Below are 27,376 nucleotides of genomic sequence, written 5' to 3' on the forward strand. Positions count from 1 at the left end.
CCACTTGAGTTATTATTTCTTCCCCATGTGTTCATTCTACTGTTTATATGTTGGGACTCTTAGGTCTGTCCTCCAACCCTGCTATTATTTCTCTTAAGTAATGTGTATCTTTTAGTTTTAGCTCTCTTATATTAGTTTGCTTATTGATGCTGTAATAAATCACCACAAAGTTAATGACTTAGAACAATGCAAATTTATCATCCTACAGTTCTGTAGGTTAGAAGTCTGACCTGGGTCTTATTGGGTTAAAATCAAGGGGTGGGTAGGACCGCATTCCTTTCTGGAGGCTCTTGTGGAGAATCCATTCTCTTGTCTTGCTAGCTTCTGAGGGCACCCACATTTCTTGACTTGTAGTTGGCCCCTTCTTCTATTTCCAAAGCCTGGAACAGTGTATCTATTTTGGTAGTTGAACACCCCCTAAACCTCCTCTTCTGCTTTCTTCTTACACTTTAAAAAATAATCCTTGTGACTACACTGAACTTACCTGAATAATTACTAAAACCTTAATTTAATCAGATCTGCAAATCCCCCTTTGCCATGTAAGGTAACATTCACATGGTCCAGGGAGTAAGACATGGACATTCTTAGAGGGTCATTACTGTGCCTACCACATCTTGTTGTGAAATGATGTCCTACGATTTAATAATCAACAACAAATAGTTGAAGGATAGCCAGGAATAATGCATGAAAGGGAAAGTCAAATAAGCTGTGATCATTTTCTGAGCTATTTGCAATTTTGCTTTTCCTATTAGCCTTCACAGAGCTTATTCCTTGATGTGGTACCTTCCACACATTTAGAAGTTGCTATAGCTTCACTGACAGACAACATGTCGTCGTTCTCTTGTAGAATCCAGTGAACAGGAAGACAAGAGTGCAAGTGCCTCAGTGGAGACACCCTCCCAGCCTTACCCTGCACCAGTGTACAGTCAGTCTGAGGAGCTGAAGGAGCAGATGGATGATGCAAAGCCAACGAAACCTGAAGAGAATGAGGAATCAGACCCACTGCCTGATAACTGGGAAATGGCCTATACAGAGAAGGGTGAAGTGTACTTCATTGAGTAAGTTCACATGTCTTTGAACATTGCCATAAAGACCATAGCAGTATATAAATGATGCAGCAAATGGAAATTGGTAAAAAATAAAATAATGAATTTTATTGCTTCTGGCATCAGTTTCTTTCTTTGTTAGAGAGTAAAGGAATAGTTCCTTAATATGGTTAAGGATCCTAAATTACCCCTACAAATCATAGGATATATTAAACAAATTCATTGTAAACTTTGTTGCAATTATGGGGATATGCTTATGTATACTTGCAAGACATCCATATGGTCCATATGAGATAATCCCACATTTTAAGGCAGATTGCTGTAACTTCTACCATCATGTTCAGTAATAAAATAGGATGAAGCCATTTAAGGCAAAATACTTGTTGATCAAAAAAGAAAATGTTGTAAAGCATTTGATTCTGAGATTAGGTGTCAATAAAATATTTATTTTGGTCCTTGACAGGTGTGGCTCAGTGGATTGAGTGCCAGCCTGCAAACCAAAAGGTCACTGGTTCGATTCCCAGTCAGGGCTCATGCGTGCGTTGCAGGCCAGGTCCCCAGTAGGGGGCATGAGAGAAGCAACCACACACTGATCTTTAAAAATATACATGTATTTATTTTTGTGTAGTTCATTATACTTATTTTTTTAAATTCCATTGTATTTCTTGCTTGCCATTTTTATGACTTGCCAAGGAAACTAAAATACTAATCCCTGGTGATATTTAATCAATCTAATCCTTTCTTTCCTTTGAGATTTCTTTTTCCAATTTAAAATTTTCAATATATTTTATTAATACTGTCTAACTTTTCTTTTATCTCCTAGAATTAGAACAACTTTTTTTAAATGAACTACAAAGTTGAAGATCATAGCAAAAAATTAAATTGTTGATGTGGGTAAGATAATCACAATGTTCATTAGAAAGAATAAAAACAAATATTATAAATAAATAACCCTTAATAAAAATATGTAAATTCTGATTATTCAAAAAATATATTACAACTGGATTCCTTTCCCCAACCTGGAATGATTTGTGACTTAGATCTCCATAGGCAGAACTCTGTTATGAAATTGAAATGTTACCACATGCCAATATTTAATTCTCACATGAAGGTGGGAACTTTGATACATGTGGCCAAGGGAATACATAATCAGGTAATTACTTAGCGCTCTGCTTGACTCCCATATGGATAAGATCTGCAGTGGCTTGTAGAAAATGAATTGCTATCATTCACCTTTTGACAAAACTTACAAGTTTTAAAAAATTAAAAATCTATTAAGTCTTTGCTGTAATAAGTAACCCAATGACATCTTTTATCAATTAATTGGAAAAGAGAAAGTCATGTAGAATGTTTTAAATGCACAAAAGCATTTATATCTAAAAACATAATTTTGTTATTGATAAGCACAGCATGGAACCATTGTAGATCAGATGTCAAAATATAAACCCTAGATGTGAGGTCACACATTAATGCTCAGAACAACTGATGTTTAGAACAAGGAGACTGAGGATATAACATTTTTAATATAATACAAGGGCAGTAAGGCTATTGGAAATAATAAAATAAAGCCAACATAAGTCGATGAAAGAACCTTTTTCTTCCAATGTTTTTAGTAATGCAGTTATAAAATCTTCTCTCTTTGGGACTATAAGTAAACTTTTTTTTCTTTTAATATTTTCAGGTTTAGGTAATGTAGACAAAGGGATTTTGGAAGACAGAATTTGTGCTATTGGTATATAGTAAATGATGAGACTTTATCAGGACTTTGAAGAATCTACCAACCTTATTCTGTTAATATGCTAGTCAGTCATCTAGTGTCAGAATTCAAAGACTCAAAAATTTTAGTTTCTGCTATCAAATTCGTTGTCAAGTTAGGGAGCAGAAACAAATAGTTATAAAGTATTAGTAAACAATCTCTGGGTTTTGTGATACTATTCAGGGAAGGATATGCTTAGCATAGACTTACGTAGTAAAAATAGGCATCATAGATAAGGTGCATTAACATGACCTGGAAAACTCAATGATATGTAGATAGAGCATTTCACATATAAGAACTGTTACTACAAACACCCAGTCTTTGTATATATTAGAAATAATGAGAAGCCCCCTGACCTTACTAGGGAAGTAGGTGTTAGTTGATGAATCCTGAAAAATAATTGCTTAGTTTTCATTTTGCTAAGTCAGTGGTGTTTTTGAAAGACAAAAAGGTTTTGTTTGTTTATTTATCTTCTTTGTGTCACTGCAGGGAAGGATGAATGTATAGTATTAGGAGCAGAGATAGGTTGCGTTGGAAAATTAAGACAAAAGAAAGAGAAATTTTATTTGTGGTGATAAAGCTGATGCTGAGGAAGACTCCTTCACAGGAGAACGCAGAAGCCTGGCCCTGAGACTGAGGGAGCAGGTGGGAGGGTGATCGACGCATAGGGGGCAGGAGCAAATGGCCTGCTTGAAGAGGTTATTACACAGAATGGAGACATCTGCCACCTCACCCTTTATCCTAGACCAGTCTGAGTTCCATCTTGTTTCATTCCAAAAGTTTACTTTGAATCTCAAGGCTCAGTGTGATAAGCTCAAGTATATCAGAGCAGGAGGGATCAGTGTCTTAATCACCTGATCCCTCATTTCCTTTCTGCCTGTTTCACTCACCTTTACTTTGCCCCCAGTGTTCGCTGATTTTCTCCTAACTGCTCTCACTCTTTGCTCTGAAATGTCCCTTCCCTTCCTAACCACATTTGACAAAATCAACATTCCAAACCACTGTCCTTGATCTGTGAGTACCTTTGCTATTGATATCGCATAGAATTTTATGTGAATAAACTCTTTACTAGGAAAGCTCCTTGCTACAATCTGGTAGAGCAGGACAGGGAGCATAGTGAAGCAATAAGGACTTTCTTAGGGACTGAGTGATGATGTGTCCCAGAATTTCTGGTCAAGAAACTTTAAAACAAATACTATGTATAATATAAAAGTTTGCAGTCCTGAGGCAAAGTCATGGTAAAGAAAGAAGATAGGAGAGGTAGAGTAAGTTAAGAGGAAGGTCAGACAGACAGAAGGAAAGACAGAAGAGAAGGAAAATTAGGTTTGTGAGGTAACGAGAGCTGACATGAGTGAAAACTTCCCTCTGGTACAAATATTGTGAGAGTCTTGGAGTGATGGAAGTCTCTCCTTGTAAGGCACGCTCCCTCATTACACTTCACTGAAGTGAAGATCATAATAAAACAGAAAATGAAACAAAAGGAGAAGGATCCTGTGGTTCTGTCTATAAAATTTCTGTGAATATAATTTATTTCTGAATAGAACAGGGGAGCTCTACCTATGCGAAAATGTTAACTTAAATATTTATTTTAAAAATACTTATTGGGTATTGAATTAAGGTGATAATTAAGGTAACATTGTTTTGTCTTCTATGCAATGTTTAAAGCTAATTATTGTTCAGTAAAATAGTTCATATTTGTGAGTACTGTACAAGTTCTGCATTCACAAAAGAAGGGTTTTTCCCATTGTTCTCGATACTGAACACATGAGCCAACTACATTTCCCATGCTCTTCAGAGCTGCTTCCTCTGGTGAATGATATAAATACTTTTATCCTTTACAATGATATTTAAAAGGAGAAAAGTGCATACTTCAGAAAGTATTTTTAAATAACAGAATTTTAACTTGTGAGTGAACGCACCCTTCAAACCATGCTTTAAAGCATTAGTAATGTTTTGTATTTAGCAATTTTCAAGACTTTGAAGTGCAACTGGTTTTTATTTAAAACCAGTTGTTTTCTTAACTTATCATCCTCATTAATATTATCTTCTAATATAGACAGTACATATTAATTGTAGAATTAAATTGTAATAATAGATACCACATACAGAGTGCCTACCATTTTACACTGTGTTCAGGTTACCTTAACAATAACAGATAATATATTAAGCATTTATGTTGTGCTTACTTAATTCTCACTTTAAGAAACAGGCTTGCAGAGGTAACGTGTTCCTAGTCATATAACCAAGAATTGACAAAGCTAGCATGCTTTGATTCCATTTATTTAACAGATATTTATAGGGCACATGCTATGTGCTAGGAACCATTTTAAACCCTGGAAATACAGTCGTCAACCTCTCTGACAAGATTCGTACCTTTCATGGGACATAGTCTGCCTCCAGGTTCCTTGCTCTTAACCATTTTGCTGTGGTGCCTACTTTACATATGTTATATTGTAACCATCTTACAGGCATTTGATGGAACTCCCATTCTATAGATGAGATTCTGAGGCACCTTTGGACAAATTAACATTCCCAAATTCTCATAGTTCTCTCACCCTGCAAAGGCATTGCTATTATCCCATACTACCCCCATTATATAAACAAACAATAGCTGAAATAAAAGTAAACTTTTATATTACAACTTGTATCTGTTTTATAAGTTTCTTGGCCAGAAATTCAATATCCAAGAGGCTAAATGTTTCATAAAGCAGAGCTGCCATGGGTTAATCTGGATTGACAGGCTTTGGGAATCCTATTAAATTACTTCTTTGTTTGCGTGTGAGTTTAGTTAGAGACATAAAAAAGACTGCCGTTACTTTGGCAAAAAACAATGACAACAAGAACCTGTTTGTTTACTACCATCTTCCTGAATGGCAGTGAATGCTATTCCATCTTAAATAGTAGATTTTTAAAAGTAGACTTTTTAAACTGAAAATTACATCTATGAAAAATGTCATGGCAGTACATGGTTTTGAAAATCTTTATCAGGGCTGAATTTGCTTTAAATTCTAAGCAAGATACACAATTAGTCTGTTTCTCCTCGTATTGCTATTTCTGTATCTCCTTAAGTTTGAAGTGAATACCAATTACCATTTTAAACCAATTTTAAAATTTCATTAATAAAATAGAAAAGAAAATGTGTGGGAACTTTATGTTAAAGAAAAGTATAATCAGGTTTTTTTGGTAAGAAGGAACACTAGCTTAATGGTTTCTCATTCTAAGTTTGTCATATCCTTATCAATCACAAAATCTGATCTACACCTGCCCTCCATAACAAAAACAGTAGATATATTGAATATTTTTTCCTATTTTTTTTCTTGTGACTGCACAAGATTTTGGTGCAGTCCCAGATGGAAATAGTGTTTTAGTCAAAACAGTATGCAACACACACCCAAAATATCCAAAACAGTATTTAAAACAAAACTTCCTTTAAAAAAGTTTTCTCAACATATGAAAGATAGTATGAGGGCAAATTCAAATATTTATATGGTCAACAAAAGTTTAAGAATATTATTTAGGAAACATATAACCACTATAGACGTCATTGACAACAACCTTTTATGTGGATTACCAATGTATAAAGAGAAAAAGATAGTAAAACTATGAGAGCATGGAGTCTTGAATGAAAAAGTATCCACTGTTTGTCATTAATTGGATATATCCAATCATCGCCTTTAATCTTCTTTTTGAAATGACGATGTAGTGGGGAAAGAAATTCTTCTGAAAAGATGATATAACCACGTTGAGGAATTTCTGACCAAGGTCTGAAATGTTGTCAATTTATAAATCTTTAAAAATGAATGATTATTTTTAAAATACATAAAATATAGTGAATAATCTGTGTTCTTGCTGTCCCTAAATCTATATGACTACTACTGTTAGCATAGGTAGCTAGGTAATAGAAAGGAAGCATAGGGAATCAAACATTCATCATAATAAACTGGGAAGCTGAATCAGTTATTAAGATAACATTTCATTAAGCTACTAGGAAGTTATAGCATTAACAGACCAATTCACACACTCCAGGGTACTGCTGCCAAGGAGATTTAATCCTCTAGGCAGACAGGAAAGCCTCTCCAGGGGATCTGCCAGTGTACTACCGGATTATCAGTGGGAGGAGGAAGGGAAAATCATTTGCTGGGCACATGCGCAGTAGAAACCAGATGAGGTAACAGAATTGGACGTGCACAATAGAAGTCAAAATGGCAACCATAAAGGACTATCAGAACAGCCTGCGGAAAAACGGATTGCTAGAAGGCATTCCCAGCACAAGCCCATGAAACTTGGGAAGTTGATTAGTTACTGTGAACAAGTGCCTGGTCATTCCTAAGCCTGAGATAATACAATCTCAGGAAACAAAGCCCTTCTTTCTCATGTCCACGTACTCACCCCATTCATTCAAATGTTCTCTCCATGGCAGCTATGTGGGTCTAATGGCCGCCTGGGAACCACAGCAGACTGTGTGGGCTCCAATGGAATAAGCTTGGATATAAAACAAAAACTCTGAACACTGGCCTTTGTTTTGGCCTTGATGAAAAAAGACTGGAATTTTTTCTAGATGAGACATTAGAAGCCCAGGGGCAGCCTTCTATTTCCACTTAAATAAATCTTGCCACTCCACAATCTCCTGTGTGTGGGTCTGTGGAATGCTTTCCTCATGATCCCATAAAAGACCATGGTCTCCACCAGCAGCACTGCAGCTGTAACGTTAACATTGACACACATCTTGAGTTGCTCAGTAGATTCTAAAATATTTACTTGGATCTTGTTTACCTTGTTCAAAAGATTATGCTTCATAGAGTCAAATATCACTGACTTCAATCTCTTTTTGTTCTTCTGATGTAGTATTTCTCAGCATGAAAATATAGTTTATCAATTAAATATTGTGATTTAGAACTGGTTTTCTAGTAAGACTTTTAAAATTCAATGTATTTGTCATTGTGTTTAGTCTATTACTCTTTTTAGAGTAAATGGAGCAAAGGAAAAGAGGGTATTTGATAGTAAAAGTTTCTTATTAAATGAATAAAATCGCAGTTGATGAGATATCATTCAATATTTGTGTAGTAGTGAAAACATTGTTTTGGTCTGAGTAGCAATATAAAGATAGGAAAGAAGAGAGCTAATGGAAATATACAGAAAAGAAGAAGGAAAGGAGACACGTCTCAAAATTAGGTTTCTATTGTGTCAACCTTGAGGATCTACCTAAGTAACTGATAAGCAGTATGTACTGACCGGAAAAACATAGAGCCAATGAGTGGAAAATAAACTGGAGTATAGAAAGTGGCAGGACCTATATGAAAATTTTCATTTTAACCATAATAAGTACTTGGAACATTTGATAGCATTTTCATTAACCTAATTCTTTAGTATAGCTTCTAAGACCTAATATTTATATATAGATTATATAAATCAGGATTTTCCAGACTTTATTCTGAAAAAATATTCATAGGTGAATGAAGAAAATTTGATTTGAGTGTGATTTGAATAGAGGAGTCAAATTTATAAGAAGAAAAATGTTTCTACTGATACTGTTAGTGTAGGTAGGTAGTTGGCTAGTTATTAATAAGGAAGGGTTTAGCTAGTTATTAATGCAAAGGGAAACAAGTATTAATCCTCATGAACTGGGAATCTGAATCAGACATTAGGACAGCAATCCATTCAGCTTCCTAGGAAACTATAGCATTTGTAGATTCATTCACACACTCCAGGGGACTACTGCTGAGTGAATTTAGTCTTTGGAGAGGACGGGAAATCTTCAAAGGGCTGTTGCTAGCCCAGGACTGGGTTATTGGAGGACAGAGGAAGGAAAAAATTCCTCTGCTGGGCACATGTGCAGTAGAAACCAGATAACAGAACTTTTTGACATGCACAATAGAAGTCAAGATGGCAAAGGGGAGGTGTTTCTACTTTTGGACATGTGCAGTAAGAGCCAAAATGGCAACATAAAGGGGCAGAGCCTAGCCTGGGAAAAAATGAAAAGGTAATTGGATTGGATAGAGGGCATAGAATGCCAGAAAGTCAGGTGGATGGCCCAACTCAAGCACAGGAAGATCAGGAAGTTGGGTTGGATGGTTTGAATGGCACCTTGGTCATTACCAGGTACCAAGAAAATATATAGAGGATTATTCAGGGCAGTTGCTGCTAGAGCCTTCCTACCCTCTAAATCCCCAAAGGACTTATTTCCCTTAATACGCATAAAATCTTGCCACCACATTTACACTTCTCAATGCCTCAAAAGAACTCATTTTCACCAGTAACAATATTATCTGTGGCTCCTCAGTTAGATGTTCTCTCTTCCAATTCTGTGCATCTGCAATTTTAATACACTACCTACTACTTAGAGGGCATTTAACACAAAGAAATTTCATTTAATGATTCTTATCCTCAAATAAGACATAACGTCTCTGTTTCTAAACCATTGGCAAAAGAACTGGGAAAGAGATCTTTGATTACCCTTTGTGAAGTAAAGTACCTCAGTATAAAAAGCTAAGTGTTAAGTTTATGCCTCTGGTTTCAGATCATAAAAACTTTGGACTTGGGAATGATGTGCATCTGGGTTTGATGCCAATGTTGGGGCTAAAAAATATTAATACTTTTCTTCCCACCTTCTGAGTTCTTCTGGCTGGACCAACAATCAAATCAACAGAGACAGATTAAAGGGGAATTCACATAGGTTTAAAAGTTCCGAAGACAATGAGGCAACATTGGGTATATAAGACATTTTGGACAAGGGTGAAAGGAGGCACCAAGGTTTTAGATTTCAGAAGTGAAAATGGGTGACTTACAGGTAGTTGAGGAAGAGGGGGATATATGTGGCAGGCAAATTCTTTTAGGTAGCTCAGAAAGAAACAAAGGGAAGGAACACGACGGGTATCTTGCTAACAGGCACCTGCCCGAAACCCTTTTGTTTTTCTTACTTGATTCAAATTAGGTTAAGGACACATCCCAAGTTCTCTTTCCTGAAACAGGTTTCTCTGTCTGAATCTGTTGGGCAGGAAAGCAGGGAGGTTCAAAGGTTCCCTCTGGTCTCTCGATAAACAGTTTAAAATCATCGTCTCCAAGGGGCTTCAGGGTGGCAGAATTTTGGTTCCCTTCCCTAGCTCTTTCACATTCACACACTTCCGGTGTGATCTTGGGCACATTGCCTCGCTTCTCCAAACCTTGGTTTCTCTACCTGTAAAATGGAGTTAAAAACATGTAGCCACAATCACAATAAGATAATGTGCGTGTAAGTTCTAGTGCAGTCCCTGACAGAGTAGACAATCAGGACACTCACGAGACAGAGAGAATAACTTTGCGATGGTGTGCCGTAGTGTCAGCAGCTTTTCCTGCTGAAGTGAAGCATTTTCTATGTGACTAGAATGTTTCCTCAGAAAATGTTGTCATTTAATCTGCTTCTTTTGAAAAGGTTAAACCTACAAAATATACACAAATTTCTGGTTCATTGTAAGTCAGCCTATCACATGTCTGCAGGGACATTCTGATAAGAATTTAAATTAGAATTTCTGAGTTGAACAAAATTTCACTTCTTGTTTGTTCCAGTCCTCAGACAGACTCAGAATAGATTTTAACATTAGAGTTTGGGTAAACCATTTTAAAGGTTTTCATCAAGATTTTTTAATATGACATTGATTAAACTAGATTAGCTACCAGCTTTACTGGATCTCTCACTTTTCATGAGCATCACATTAACTTGATCAATAGAAATACACATTAGTATATTATTATGATTCAAAACTTCTAGAAAATATTTGTTCCATTCCCCAGCCAGAAGAAGAAAGGATTCTTTGCAAATGCAGGAGATATATGTGCATGTGTGTCTATTAAACTCGTATTGAAATATAAGTTTTTATATCATTAGCATCTTCCTGTCATTTGCTCCCCACACAACTTGAATAGATATGGAGAGAGGCGGGGAAGAAGGAAGGAAGGATGATTAAAAGGAAGGAAGGAAGGAAGGAAGGAAGGAAGGAAGGAAAGAAGGAAGGAAAGAATTGTCCTGTTTCTGACTCTATTCAAGCAATAAAAGTGAAAGAAAAATCACATCCTCAAATCTGAAAAAAATATAGTATGAAAATTGTGAAAAATCCCTCAACGGTCTCATTTTTGTACACAGCTTTATGTCCAATGTTTAGTCCTATTTTCAAATGGAATTGTTGGTGTTAAATATATATATATTTTAAAGGAAGTGGGAAAGCCACTTGGTCTGTTGTGTCCCAAATACATTAAAAATATCTCCTTTGTAAGACACATTGAAGAAACCTATAAATTTACAAGACTGGTAAAGAGCCACTATTGAAAAATACTGTGCTGTCTCTTTATGTGATGTTTAAGACAATTACTGGAGGTAACTACTACCCACATTTCTTTCAGAACCATTTCCAAGGAACAGTTAAAAATGCTGTTAAATCTAAGAGACTCAGTCTGTCAAAATGTATTAAAGTGACATACCATTAATGCTAGTTCAACCTAAAAAAAATCATTCTGTAATGAAATGCTCTATATAAACTCAGGAAAGATAGGAAATGCACAGTTCTCTTCTACGTTAGCCAGTATGTGAGACCCATGGTGTTAAGATATAGAAATGGTAATTTGACCCCCCTGCAGTGCCTTAGTAATAGCCCCTTTATATTTATCCCTAGACATGTTTGCTTTTCTGAACATGTCTTAGAGACCTAGAGATGACATTCCTCCAACATGGAGGAAGGATTTGGAAGAAGATACAACTATAAAGAAGGGGAATTTCTTTTCCTGCCCACTCCCCAACCTTTGTTTTAGCACACAAAAATACAGACATTAACACATACACACACTTTGAAATATGCTCTATAAAGAGCATATTTAAAGTGACTTTTTTTTCCCAAATGGGAGGACCCAACACTGAACCCAATACTACTTTCCTCATACTTGGGTTAGTCATAACCCCCATTTAGGTTGGAAGAAAAGACTAGAAGATATTGACATGACTATGAAGGAAGACCAGAATGAGGTCAAAGTGTCCACAATACTTTACATCCTTCTGAAACTTGATAATGAAGCACCATCAGACTTTCCAAAGGTCAAACTGGGAAAAAAAAAGTTGGTGTACTCTCTTAATGATTTATAATTGGACCAAATTCACAGTCTTTATCTGATCAAATTATTTGAATCCAGCTCAGAGGCACAAATCATTGAGGAGTTCCTAAATAAAGAAAGAAATGGGGAAAGTTTTCTATCACACATGAAAGTCAGAAATAAAAGGGAATCTTCTTCAGGAGCAGAGACTTCATGACCCAAGAACCTCAATGCCTCGGTTCTCAAATTAAAGATGGCTCTACACACAGTCAGAGACAGGAGGATCGTCAGGAAACAAATGTCATTTAAAGAGTGCTTTACCACCTTGGAATTGCTTCCCCACTGCCCATCTTTTCTCTATCTTCCCTCCTGCCTGACTTGAAATTCCCTTCCTTAGGAAGGCACTTTGTCTCTAGAAGTTTGCTATTAAACATGCTGCCTGGGATACTTCTCTGACCTCTGCTTTCACAGCAGATTGGCTCATCAGATTATCTAGCTAACACTTGTGGTTCCAATAAGATAAAACAGTTAAATTTCACTGAAAAAAGAGAAAATACATGTGAAATTGATATCATTATCATTTTGGCTTTCTTAAAATTTTGTACAGATATCCCTATTGTCTATCTGTAATTTATGTTTCCAACCTATTTTTTTCTACTATTCCTTTTCATGTTCTATTCTTTGGCCTTCTGATTCTTCCTTGTATAAACCTGACACTTCCACACCTGTAACTTTGCTCATTCTCTTTCTAAAGCACTCACAAATGTCACATCCTTGATAATGTGTCCTTTGGTAGATGAGACCACTTAAGACAGCTATACATAGTAAAGATTTTTAGCTTGGACAAGCAGTTATGAGCCACTGAGTAGTACTAAAATTGTAATATGCATAAGAATCACCTTGCCAATAATGGAGATTTTGAGGACCCATCCCCAAAGATTCTGCTTTAGTAGCTTTGTAACAACCCAGCACACGCAATGTTAGTAAGTCCACCAGGTGATTCTAAAACAGGTGAGTCTAGTACTTCCTTGAAAAAAAGAACTGCACTAAGAACTGCTTTTTAAATTTCTAGTAAAAGACATTCTAGAAAACATTTTTCAAAATAAAAATGTCATTAAAATTAGTATTAAATCTCAAAAATTCCATTTCAGGAATATTAGATCAGAGACAAGTTTACCGCTATTGCCCTAGTGAGACTGAAAGTATTTAGATGGAAGATAGCTAAATGTGAGTTAATGAAATTGCTATTATTAATCACTTTTTGAGGAAATGTAGGAATCTTAAGAACAGGATATAATTTGCATCACTTTTGTGCTGCCTCTGCCACCTCTGTATTTAAAGAGTAACAATACAACTCTTTATGGAAAGGGCAGGTTTACTATGGAAATAATTCTTTTGCAAAACTCAGGAAACAGTGTCAGAGCCTGCAAACTGTGCTCTTCCAACTGGAGAATCCTGTATTTGTAATAAATTCCTTTTGCTCTGGATGAGTTCTGCATTTTCAATGAGGTTAACTTGGCAACATTCTAGTTGATTTTAATAAAAATAGCTGCTTTGAGGACAGGGAGCTGAGGTTGCCAAATTTACAGCTGCCTTGCACAATTACTCTTACACCTCCTTCAGGGCTACTTAGAACCAGTAAGCAAATTAAGTGTATCGATTGCAATTTTGTTGGACTAACCCCCCTTTTTTTCTTAGGGAATAAACTTGATTCCTTTCAGAATGTGTCTGTTCAGAGTGATCTCTTTTCTTTTCAGCCATAACACAAAGACAACATCATGGCTGGATCCACGACTTGCGAAAAAGGCTAAACCTCCAGAAGAGTGCAAAGAAAATGGTAGGTTATTAAGTTTTTATGGTGTTTCATCATTGCACTTTGAGAATGTTTGTGTTTCTTAAAAGAGGGTCTCGCCTAAAGGAGCAACAATCCAGTTGAAACAGTTTTAAAGATGTAATGTTAAATGCTCGGAGAGGAGAGAGAATTAACTCAGCTTTTCAGCATTGCCATGTGGTTTTCCTTTTTCTCTCTGAGGAGGCTGTGTGGGATCTCACGTCGCTGTCATCTCTGTTTGACTCCTGGCCTTGACGTTCCACCAACTACTAAGGGCTTTTTGTTTGCAATATGTCTGTCTGAGCACTCTAATCTTTTCACTGGAATTAATTATGATATGTAGAGAAATAGTAGTATGAAACTACAGATAATACTTGATTTTTATAGTATTCTGGTAGTTAGTAAGGAATTGGTGATATGAAGATCTGTCTATACAAACAGCTACTTTCCTTTAATCAGACATTTAAATAAAGTAATTAATTTCATGAATGTACTGGGTTATCCTGATCCCATTATTTTCCCGTTCCCATTAATTTGCTTAAAAATCGACTGTTTTCATCTATGTGAAGAATTTTTTAAAACAATTTTGAGGATTAGGTGAATATAAACCTTGAATTCAAATTAGGAAATTATACAGATGAAGTCTGTTATTGAAGATACTTATAATTTTTTTAAATATAGAGTTTAATAGTAAAAGTACTTATAATTTATCTAAAATTATAAATATAATAGTCTCCAAATGATTTATTATTTGACTATATTCATAGCCTTTATCTGATCAAATTATTAGAGCCTTATTCAGAGGTATCTATCATTGAAAAATTCTCAAAAGTTAAAGTGATGAGGGGTATTTAAACTTTTTAAAAAGACTTTTAAAAATTAAGTTTTTAAAAGTCTTTAATTCCAAAGTCCTTTTGTTTTACAAGCAATTCTGACTTTCTCAAATATCTAGAAAATATTATTTATTCCTGTGTTATCAGGGAACTGCTCACAAACTAGTTATATTAATGAGTTAATTTTTTTTAATGGGAGTATACAATTTATATGTGCATATTGGAATGCGTATGTATCCAGTTTTTAAATGGTATCTACATATGTTTCTATTCATAGCTATTTCTCTGTGCCTTCCCTATAATAGTACAACTGCATGTGCTTGAATTCCATGAAGTTATTACGTGGCCTGAACTTTTGAGCACAATTAGGTTATATCTTTGACAATATTGAAATATGTTGCAAATTGTGATAGGTTATTAATGAATGACCTGATCTATTATATCTGGGAGTTACAATTTACTTGTGCCACAGATGTAAAACCTTCGTATATACTAATTAAAATAAATTTAATGATTTTGCAGTTCTGTGACATTTTGAACTTCTCAACTGTCTTGTTCCTTTGAGTTGTTCTTTTCACTATAAAAGCCTCTTAACATCAAATTTTAAAATCCTGGGAGAGATGTAGGCACAACATTGCATAATTCCAATAGTTCAGTGTTAGCAGTTTTCCCTACATCCGCACCTGTCTGTCTTCTCAGGATGGTAGATGCCTACGTCTGATGCCAGGGTCTGTGAATCTCTTGTCATTGAGAAATGAGTCCTAGCACACAGTCTTATAGCTCAGAATAATTTATAACTGATCAATTACTCTCTCTACAAACTAAATAATTCATAGATTTTATTCCATTTATTATCGTAATGTTTTACAAAGGAAACTAACATCTAGTTATTTAGAATGCTAGTATTCTAAACATATATTTTAAATTTCCTTGCCAACAAAAGTTCTTTTAGGAAATACTGTTACTTCTGTTTTACTTTTTTTTAATAACATAAATTGAAATTGCTTGTTTAAAGTTTTGGCTATTAATGGATTAATGTTGATCCTGCTCGTTAAGTCAGGCATCTTTATAAATACCACAGATCAGCTCAGATCAAACAAAGTTAGTGGAATAATTTTCTGAATGTTGAAATGTGTGTAAATGTCTATTAAAATTTTGTAGAGGCTCAAGATGATAATATCTTCTACAGCAAAGATTTATCCTTCTTCTGCTAGGGAGATGGAGTGGGATCACTAAGTATACCTCAATCCAATATGGAGCTGAGCCAACATGAGGTTGGGTTGAGTTTCGGTAAGACCCAATCTATCTCTGGTTTGCTCCTTTTCTCAGGGTGTTTACCCACCCACATAGGTTTTTAACTAAAAGTTAAAAGTATTGCAGGTTGGCAAATTATTTTGTGGAAGAGTCAGGTAGTAAATACATTAAGCTTTTCAGGCCATCCATTCTCTTTATTTTTCATTTTTTCTCAACCACTTAAAAGTATATAAAATGTTATTAGCTGGTGGACTATACAAAAAATGATGGCAGGCTGGGTTTGATCCACAGGACAAACTCTGGCCTACTGTGTTCGTGTGGAGGCTGCCCTGTGGCAGGTCCTGAACACCAATTATTTTTTAAGTGGTTTTATTTTCAGTAATGCAAGACTGCCAAAAAAGTCTGTGGTATTTTTCAGGTGTTTTAGCTTAGCTTTTTACCTCCAGACCCTGCAGCTTCAGAATTTGACAAATGTCATCATGGGATAACTGGCCATGTGTTTGAGATCTCTCAAGTCTATATTTTATCGCTTCAGCGCCTCAAGACTCCTGAACTCAGTAGTGGCTTCTCTAACCCCCAGCAGGGGCCTTCTTCTCAGGCCAACTCTGGGTTCTTCCCAGAGCCCAGAATCAACAAAATCTGCTGCAAAATCTTCTCTCACCTCGCCAGGGTTCTTTCCTCTTCAGAATCTTGAACGTCTATACCTGTTATTTCAGCAGTTCTCTGATTCCCTTTAACTGCTCACTTTTTATATTTTATGTAGATTTTATATGTGTTCTCTTAGGTTATAACCTGTCCACTCCATCCCACTTGGAAGCAGAAATTTTAGTGCAGTAATTTTTAAATTACACATTTGAGGCATTATTGAGTTGCATACTATGAATTCTTTATTAGTATTACAATTTATATTTTGTAAATTAATCTTGCCCTGGCCTGTGTGGTTCAGTGGTTGGAGCGCCCTTCAGTAACCGAAGACTTGTGTGTTGGATTCCCCGTCAGGGCACATACCTGGGTTGCGGGTTCATCCCTATCCCCTGGTGCAGGTGCATGCAACCCCCTGTCCAGACATTTAGTCTCCCTGGACCTGACATTTATAGAGGCAACCAATCAATGTTTCTCTCACATTGATGTTTCTCTCCCTCCCTTCCTTTCTCCTTCCCTCTCTTTCTTTAAAAAAAGCAAATGAAAATGTCCTCACATGAGGATAAAAAAAAAATTAACCCCTCAAGATTAAATTTCTAAGTACTAAGCAATACTTTATGTTGTATATATGTGCCCATTATTATGAAGGTACAAGTGCATGGGCCTATATGTAGATATGGACCTGTAAATGTATGCTTCCTCAGATATGTTTACACAGGTGCATACAGTTGATTCCTTGGTGAACTATACAAGGAAGACAAATCAAAGATAGATGGAAGGAGGTATCAACTGATTTAAGTTATTCTTGGACTAGACAAAAAAACTAGCAAATGTTTTCTCATTGGTACTAAGGGGAAAAGGGGAACATGGGATGGCTCAGTACAAATAGATATTAAATAACCGCATGTTCTATTGACACTAAAGCACTTATTGAGCTATAAAAAAAGATAATACTGCTACTAAACATGAAAACATACTTCCTTCTCTCACAGTACTGTTGAAAGTACTGAAATCCTCATGTTCTATGCATATGTCATAGCGCTGTGCATTTAGGGGATTTTAGCACCAGTCTACATGGCAGAAAAACATCTCCACCCACTATTGGATTCTAATGTTAGTATTTGGGGGAGTGCTGTTTAGCAAGCCAATACAGTCTTTTTAAAAAATGCCACAGAAATAGCAGCTAACTATTAAATAATTTTGAGGCAAGTTTGGTTGAACTGCATCAAAAGCACCATCATATTTGTCCAGCTCCCAGAATCAGTACCATGGGGTGTGTCTGAGGCATTTCCAATCACAACACCCCTGTGGTGGCACATCCCACAGAAGTCACTGACTCCTGGGTGATATCAAAATGAACTCAAGCCTGGTATGATTAATATTTTCTTGAAGTTTAAATGTAATTAAAATCAGTAGGACCACAGTATTACATTCAGAAGAGGAAATTGTATAGGATTTTTAGTCATGGAAAACTTTATTCCAAACCCTAATCTGTGGGCTCTTGGGCAAGGTAATTAATCTCTGGGAGCCTAGGTTTCTTTACCCATAAAATGGGAATAATATTTACTTCGTGTTGTACCATAGGCTCTAAATAACTGTTCTTTTCCTTGCTTTTGTTATGCTCTGAACCAGCAAATTAATATAGAAGACCAATAGGCAGAAATTCAGAATAGTTGGCCTACAGCTATGAATTACTGTAGGGCGTCCTGGATGGATGGAAAAGAACAAGCCCATGTGAGCTAGAATTATCCAGCTAGCTAATTCCTGCTTAATATTAATAAATTGGAGTTTTTCTCCCTTCATTCTATTAAACTGGATCTAAATTTTCACAAAGTTAATAATTAAAGTTGTACAAACTAATTGGCTTCATTTCTGTATTCTTTTTGAATTGTGAGTTTTTCATGTTACTACAGAAAAGATTTTGTAATCGTAACCCATTTACCTATATGAAAATTGTATTCAATTGACCTTAACTAAACCTTTGAACGATTACTTAATCTATCTTTAAAAATAACTGTGTCCAAAATGAACATAAACAAAGATAGCATAAGCTAAGTTTTATAATATTTATTAATGGATTTTTTAAAGGGAAGGAAGTTACCTTTCTAAATATTTAAAAATGCTAATTAATTTTAAATTGTTTCCTAAATGAGTTTTATAGAACTGACCCACACTTGTTTTATTTTTATTAAATTTATTGGAGTAACAATGGCTAAAAAAAATATGTATCGTTCAAGTGTAAAATTCTATAACACATCATCTGTATTTTGTAGTACGTGTTAACCACCCCAACTCCAGTCTTCTTCTGTCACCATTTATCCCCATTTCACCATCTTCTACCTCCCCACACACTTTCCCTCTGGTAAGTTCCATACTGTTGCCTGTGTCTGTGAGTTCAGAGGTTCTTTTTATGCTTAATCCTTCACGTTTTTCACCCAGCCCCCCCCCCCCCCCCCACCAACCCTTGGCCTCTGACAGCTGCCAGTCTGCTCCCTGTGTCTATGAATCTTTTTCTATTTTGTTTGTTTATATTGTTCATTAGATTCCACATATAAGTGAGATCGTATGGTACCTGTCTTTCTCTGACTGGCTTATTTCACTTAGCATAATAGTCTCCAGGTCCATCCATGTTGTCACAAATGGTAAGATTTCCATTTTTTTTTTTAATCGGTCAAGAAGGGGATTTGGGCTGCTTCCAAAATTTGGCTGTTGTAAATAATGCTGCAATGAAATGAACATAAGGGGGCATGCATATATTCTTTCAAATCTGTGTTTTCGGTTTCTTCAAATTTATTCCAGAAATAGAACCTCTGGGTCATAAAGTAGTTCCATATTTTAAATATTTTGAGGAAACTTCATACTTCTTTCCATAGTGGCTATACCAATCTGTACTCCCAACAGTGCAAAAGGGTTCCCTTTTCTTTACATCCTCACCGACACTTGTTTGTTGATTTATTGATGATAGCCGTACTGACAGATGTGAGATGATATCTCATTGTGGTTTTAATTTGCAGTTTTCTGATTATTAGTAATGTTGAGCATCTTTTCATATGTCTATTGGCCATCTGTATGTCCTCTTTGGAGAAGTGTCTATTCAGAGTCTCTGCCAACTTTTTTTTTTTTTAATTTTTATTGTTGGGGGGAGTGGGGAGGGGACAGTGAGGAAAGGGGATTACAGGAACTACTATAAAGGACACATAGCCAACTTTTTAATTGTATTTTTTTGGTATTAAGTTATATAAGTTCTTTATAAATTTTAGATATTAATCCCTTATCAGATGTATTGTATCATTGGCAAATATGTTCTCCCATTCAGTGGATTCTCTGTTCATTTTGTTCATGGTTTACCTTGCTGTGTGAACAACTCTTTAGTTTGATGTAGTCTTATTTGTTTATTTTTATTTTGTTCCTCTTGCCCAAGAACATATGTCAGAAAATGTATCATTATGAGAAATGTCTGAGCTTTTATTACCTATGTTTTCTTCTAGATTTTTATAGTTTCACATCTTACAGTTAAATCTTTAATCCATTCTGAGTTTATACTTGTGCATGGTATAAGAAGGTGGTTGGGTTTCACATTTTTGCATGTACCTGTCCAATTTTCCAAACACCACTTATTGAAGAGACAGTCTTTACTCCATTGTTTGCTCTTGACGCTCTTTGTCAAATATTAATTGAAGATAAAGCTGTGGTTTATTTCTGGGCTGTCTACTCTGCTCCATTGATCTATATGTCTGTTTTTATGCCGTTACCATGCTGGTTTTATTACTATGGCTTTGTAGTATCGTTTGATATAAGTAATGTGATTCCTCCAACTTTGTTGTTCTTTCTCAAGATCACTGTTGCTATTTGGGGCCTTTTGTGGTTCCATATAAATTTTTGGAATATTTGGAATACACCATTGGTATCTTGATAGGAATTTAGTTGAATCTATAGATTGCTTTGGATAATATGGACATTTTAATGATGTTAATTCTTCCCTATCAATGAACATGGTATATGCTTCCACATATTTCTATCTTCAATTTCTTTCTTCAATGACACATATCTGAAAATGCACATTTCTATTTTCAAAGTTCAGATTCCATTTGTGCGGCATAATTTATTTACCCTTAAGTAGGTACTTTGTCCTGTTGCCACATTAAATTTGTATTGATAATTGTATTGATAATTGATTCTCTCAAAATTAAATATGACCAAGTTAATTTCACTTTTGAATATTTGTTTTTTTAATATAATAAACCTACTAAGATTATGTTTGGAAAGAACCTTCAAATTTTTCCACTAAGCAGAATTCATAAAAACATTAAAAATATTAACTATTGAAGTACTAAAATTTCAAAATTGAAAATATTAATTTATTTGCTACTATTGACTCCTGTGTTTAAATATTATGAAACAATTTGAATGTCATTTTGTTTTATACTGGTATCTGGGGTGTTTTTGTAAAAATAAGGAAATTTTATATGTTTTCATAGAAGCAGTTCTTATTTCACTCACTGGCAATTATTAATCATGATTTTTTATAGCAGGAAGTTTTGGTATACTTCATCTAATAATATAGCACTCTTCCCAGTAATTTTGGCTCAATGGTACTAATACCAACATTTTAGGAATATAAATCTTTTGTGAAGAAAATAATAAAATTAATCCAAAATATATAGGATGGATATTCCATTGCTGTGTACTGTTAACAAATTCTGAGTTATTTGTGGCTGGCATCTGTTCTAATTGGTTCCATTCTGTTCTAAGTATTTGGTGTCCAAACCATAACAGGTGTTAAATATTTCAAATATCTTTCCTTCACTCATTTGTGTAGTTTCCCATTCTACGTGTTAATATTTACTGTGGCTATGAAGTAATGCTCGTGTAAGGGTTATGAAATTCTGCCCTTTAGTTCTTGATTGTTGACATTACTTTTATGTTTAGGTATGAGTTTGTCTTGTTCTTACTCCTTAGTACATCCAAGTTTAAAAATAATGTTGACATCATTGACTCTGCTCTGCACAATGACGAAGTGATTTCAAAAATTTTCAAAGATGACTTTTTATTTATTATTTTGAAAGAATTATAAATTCACAGGAAATAAACAATAAATAAAAGAATTATAAATTCACAAGAAGGTCCCAAACACCTCACAAAGACTTCCCCGATGTTAACTTCTTCCATAAATAAAATACAATATCAAAATCAAGAAATTGACATTGGTACAATTCAAAGACTTTAGTCATAGTTTTACAAGTACTCTGTGTGTGTGTGTGTGTGTGTGTGTGTGTGGTTCCATGAAATTATATCACATATGTAGTTCCATGGAACTATGACCACAATCAAGATTCAGAACTGTTCTATCACCAGAAGGCTTCCTCATGCCATCACTTCACTGCCATATACATCTCCCGCCCTGCACATCCTTTAACCGTTAACAACCACTAATCTGTCCTCCATTTCAGTTAGATTGTTACTTCAAAAATGTTATACAAATGCAATTATACAGTGTAGGACAAAAGTAGGTTTACAGTTGTTTGCATGGAAAACAATATAATTAATAAATAATAATACAAAAATAAACTGTGTTTTGTGTATTTACAACTGTAAACCCATTTGCCCTATACTGTACAGCATCTAAACTTTTGAGATTGTATTTTCTACTCAATTTAATTACATTAAACTCTATTCAAGTATGCATATCAATGGTTTGCTATTTTTGTATATCATTGTCTATTTAAACATTTTCCCAATGAAAGCCATCTGGCTGGTTTCCCATTTTTAGCTACTCCAAATAAGACTGCTACAGACATTCATACAGGTTTCATGATGAATGTAGATTTCATTTGTTAATGATGAGTGCCCAATAGTACAATGCTAGGTTAAATAGCAAGTGCATTTTTAGTTGTAGAATAAACTGCCACACTGTTTTCCAAGCTGGCTGTACACTTCTACATTGCCACCAGCAGTGACTGAGTGATGCAGTTACTCTGCATCCTTGCTAGCGTTTAGTGTTATGACTATTTTTGTTTTAGCCATTCTGATATGTGTACTATGAAAATACAGTGCTTTTAATTTGTATTTCCCTAATCATTAATGATATTGAACATCTTTCATGGGATTATTGCCATTTGTATATCCTGCTCAGTAGCATATCTGATCATGTTTTTTGCTCAATTTTTAATTAGTCTGTGTTTTCAATTCAGTTTTGAGAGTTCTTTACATAATCTGGATCTAAGTTCAGTTTTGAGACTTCTTTACATAATCTGAATATAAGTTCCTTTATCAGATATGTTGTTTTCAAACATTATCTCCAAGCCTGTAATTAGTTTTTTCATTATCTTAACAAGGTCTTTTGCAAAGAAAATATTATAATTTTGATGAAGTACAATTGATGATGTTTTTCTTTTATGAATCATGCTTTTTATGTCAAGTCTAAGAAATCTTTGTCTAGTCCTAGATGCCAAAATTTTCTCATTTTTAAAAACTGTGTAGTTTTATATTTCACATTTAAGTTTGTGATTTATTGATATTTTGAATTAATTTTTATATAAAGTGTAAGGTTTAGGTTGAAGTTCATTTTTCCCCTATGGATATCTAATTGCTCCAGCACTATTTGTTGAAAAGGCAATACAACTTCCTCCACTAAGTTGTGTGTACACCTTTGTCATAAATCAGTAGGTGCCATTGATCTACGTTTATCTGTGCACCGGAACCACTCCGTCTGGATTACGGTAGCTATACAGTAAGCACTATACTGGGTAGACTGATACTTCATAGTTTATTCTTTTAAGATGATGATGATAGATAGATGTTTCAATTAATCAGGAAGATGTAATAAGTCTAAACTTGTGTGCTGTGCTCTTAATATAATCTCATTATATAAAGAGAAAAAATTACATATCTAAAAAAAGAATTTGAAAATTATACTATCAGAGTATAATGATTTAGTGTACCTCTGTTACTATTCAATACCTTAGAAAGAAAAATAAATAAGATTTAAATAACAAAAATAGTGTTCTTGATTGAAAAGTCATATGTAGATACTACATTTAACAAATGGAGAATATCCCCCCCAAGCGCACATAGTACTTTACAAACATTTAACACATGATATTCCAAAGAGAAAGTCTCAGCAAAATTCAGAAGTGACATTCCCATATTACAGAAAAATTTAATTATATATCCATGAAAAGAAAACTAAAATACTCTCCATACTTGGAAATTTAAAAACACATTTCTTTATTCACCAATTTTATTAAGATGTAACTGACAAAATTGTGTCAGTTTGAAGTATGCAATGGGATGATTTTATACACACATATATTGTGAAATGATTAACACAAATAAGTTAGTTAATACATGCACCAACTCTAATAATTACCTTTTTGTGTTTGTGTGTTGAAAACATTTAAGATTTACTCTCTTAGCAACTTTCAAGTATATAATACAGTACCATTAACTATAGTCATCATGCTGTACATTAGTTCTCCAAAAATTATTCATCTGATAACTGGAAGTTTTTACCTTTTGACCAATATTACCCCCTTTCCTCCCATTCTTAGCCCTTACTAACCACTATTCTACTTTGGTTTTATGAGTTCAACTTGTTTAGATTCCACCTATTTGTGAGATCATATTTCTCTGTCTTATTATACTTAGTATAATGCCCTCAAGATCCATGTATGTTGTTGCAAATGCCAGCATTTCCTCCTTCTTTTATGGCTGAATAATATAACACCATATAGATACATCGCATATTCTTTACCCACTCATCCCTCATTGGACACTTAGGTTGTTTCCATGTCTTCACTATTGTGCATCAAGCCACAATGAACACAGGAGTGCACAGGTTTCTTTAAGGTAGTGATTTAATTTCTGCAGATATACGAGACCCAGAAGTGGGAGTGTTGAATCATATGTTAATTCTGTGTTTAATTTTTTGAGGTATCTCCATACTGTTCTCCATAACTGGTTGTACCAACTTACATTCCTACAGACACTGTACAAGTGTTTACTTTTCCCACATCCTCACCAACACCAGATATCTCTTGTCTTTTTGATAATTGCCACTCTAAAAAGTGTGAGGTGATATTTTCTTGTGCTCTCACTTGCATTTCCCTGATGATTACTGATGTTGAACACCTTTTCATGTTTATTCAAGTACTTGGCCCTTTTTTAATTGGATTACTTGTTTTTCTTTTCTTCTTGCTATTGAGTTTATGAGTTCCTTATATATTTTGGATATTAACCCCTTTTCAGATATGGGGCTAAAACTATAAAACCATAATAAATGGTTTGCAAATGTTTTCTGCCATTTTATAGGTTGTGTTTTCATTTTGTTGATTGTGTATGTGTGCTGTGCAGAAACTTTATAATTTGGTAAGTCCCACTTGTTTATTTTTACTTTTCATGTGGTGTTATATCCAGAAAATAGCTGCAAACATCAATGTCAAGGAGCTTTCTCCCTATGTTTTCTTTTAGGAGTTTTATGGTTTCAAGTCTTCCATGTACATCTTTAATCTATTTCAAGTTAATTTTTTAGAATGGTGTAAGATAGGGGTCCAACTAAATTTTTCTGAATGTGAATATCCATTTTTCCCTATACCATTTATTGAAGAAACTATTCTTTCCTTATTGCATGTTCTTGGCTCCCTTATCAAATATTAGTTGACCATAAATCCATGAATTTATTTTGGGCTCTTTGTTGTATTCCATTTGTCTGTGTCTTTTTTTAATGCCAGAACCATACGGTTTTGATTATTTTAGTTTTGTAATGTATAGTAGTTTGAAATCAGGGAATGTGATGCTTTCACCTTTGCTGTTGCTGTTTCTTCTGCATTGCTTTGGCTCTTTCGGGTGTTTTCTGGTTCCATACGAATTTTAGGATTTTCTTTTCCTAGTCTGTGAAAAATGCCATTGCAATTGTGGGAGAGATGGCACTGGATCTACAGATGGCTTTAGGTGGCACGGCCATTTCTGCAATATTCATTCCCTCGGCCTCTGAGCATGGGCTGTCCATCCACACACACGTGGCGTGTTCACTGTCACTCCTCTGCAGCTCCTACTCTTCAGTGCACAGCCCCCCACCTGCTCAGTTTCATTTTGTATTGTCTTGACACTACTATAAATGAGACTGTTTTCTTTTTTAAAATAATTTATTATTAGTGTGTAGAAATGCAACTAATTTTTATATGGTATCTTTCTATTTTACAAATTTATTAAATTTGTTGATGAGTTATAAGTTTTTTGATGATGTCTTTCAGAGTTTCTACCTATAAGAATGTATCATCTGCATGTAGAAACAAGTTTACTTCCTTCTTTTTGGTTTGGATGGCTTTTACTTCTTTTACTTGCCTAATTACTCTAGCTTGGACTTGTAGTATTATGTTGAACAAAATGGTGAGAGTGGTTACCCTTATCTTGTTCCTGATCTTGAAGAAAAAATTTTCAATCTTCTCCATTGAATGTGTCTGCTGTGGGCTTGTCAAATATGGTTTTTATTTTGTTAGGTACAACCCTTGTATACCCACAAGGTGTACAAGGTATACAAGTCTTTTTTTAGACTTTTTATTATGAAAAGATGGTGAATTTTCTCAGATGGTTTTTCTAAATTATTGAGATGATCATATAATTTTTATCTTTCATTCTATTAGTGTAATCTATCACATTTGTTGATTTATATGTGTTGAGCCATCCTTACATCCCAGTGAAAACTCCCACTTCATCATGGTGTATGATCCTTTTAATATGCTGCCAAATTCAGTTTGCTAGCATTTTGTTGAGAATTTTTCAATCTATCTTTATCAGGTATGGCCTGTAATCTTTTGTTGTCGTTTTCTTATCTGACTCTGATATCAGGATAGTGCTGTTCTCATAAAATGACTTTGGGAATATTCCCTACTCTTCGATTTTGGGAAGAGCATGAGCAGGATTGACATTAATTCTTCTTTAAATGTTTCCTGGAACTTAGCCAGGAAACCATCTGGTTCTGGGCTTTTCTGTGTTGGGAGGATTTTCTTTTACTAATTCAATCTCCTTACTCATTATTCATCTTTTTATGTCTATTTCTTTCTGATTCAGTCTTGGTAGGTTGTATGTTTCTAGGAATTGTCTCATTTCTTCTAGGTTATTCAGTTTATTTTTGTATAGTTGTTCATAGTAGTATTTATGAGCTTTTGTATTTCTGTGTTATCAGTTATACTATCTTCTATTTCAATTTTTATTTTGAGTATTCTCTTTTTTTCTTTAGTTAGTCTAGCTAAATATTTGTCAATTTTACCTCTATTATAAAACTTGTCTTAGTTTTCTGGATTTGTCTGCAGGGTGGGCTTGTCTCTGTTTCATTTATTTCTGATCTAATCTTTGTTATTCTGTCCTTCTGACTTTGGGCTTACTTTGTTGGTCTTTTTTTTAGTTCCTTAAGATAAAACATTAGGTTCTTTATTTGAGGATTTTTTCTTAATGTAGGCATTTATTGCTATAAATTTCCTCTTGGAGTTTCTTTTGCTGTATCTGTAAGTTTTGGTATGTTGCATTTCATTTTCAATTGTTTTAAGATACTTTCCCATTTACCTTTTGATTTCTTCATTGTTCTATTTGTCTTTCAGGGTTATGTTAATTTCCACATATTTGTCAATTTTCCCATTTTCCTCCTATTGTTTATTGATTTCTACTTTTATTATATTGTGGTCAGAAAAGATACTGCATTTTATTTCAGTATGTTGACATTATCTAAGTCTTATTTTGTGAGTTAACACAAAATCTATCCAGGAGAATGGTCCATGTTCACTTGAGAAGAATGTGTATTCTGTTGCAATGGAATGAATGTTGTGTATGTGTCTAACTTCATTTGTTATAATAGCTCAAGTCCAATGTTTTCTTACTGATATTCTCTCTGGATGACCTATCCATTGATGAAAGAGGGGTATTGAAATCCCCAACCATTATTGTATTGTTGTCTCTTCATTCTTTT

The 27,376-nt window shown here is 34.6% G+C and overlaps 1 protein-coding gene across 1 annotated transcript in view; it reads left to right on the forward strand.

Annotated features, from left to right (window-relative positions):
- MAGI2 (membrane associated guanylate kinase, WW and PDZ domain containing 2) overlaps window positions 1–27,376 on the forward strand; it is a 1,366,741-nt gene that overhangs the window by 906,511 nt on the left and 432,854 nt on the right. Inside the window, 2 exon segments of the mRNA XM_053926810.1 lie at window positions 848–1,058; window positions 13,614–13,693. Of these exon segments, the coding sequence (XP_053782785.1) occupies window positions 848–1,058; window positions 13,614–13,693 (291 nt within the window).

This window comes from Desmodus rotundus, chromosome 6 (genome assembly GCF_022682495.2).
Source record: "Desmodus rotundus isolate HL8 chromosome 6, HLdesRot8A.1, whole genome shotgun sequence".
In the NCBI taxonomy this organism is placed as follows: Eukaryota; Metazoa; Chordata; class Mammalia; order Chiroptera; family Phyllostomidae; genus Desmodus; species Desmodus rotundus.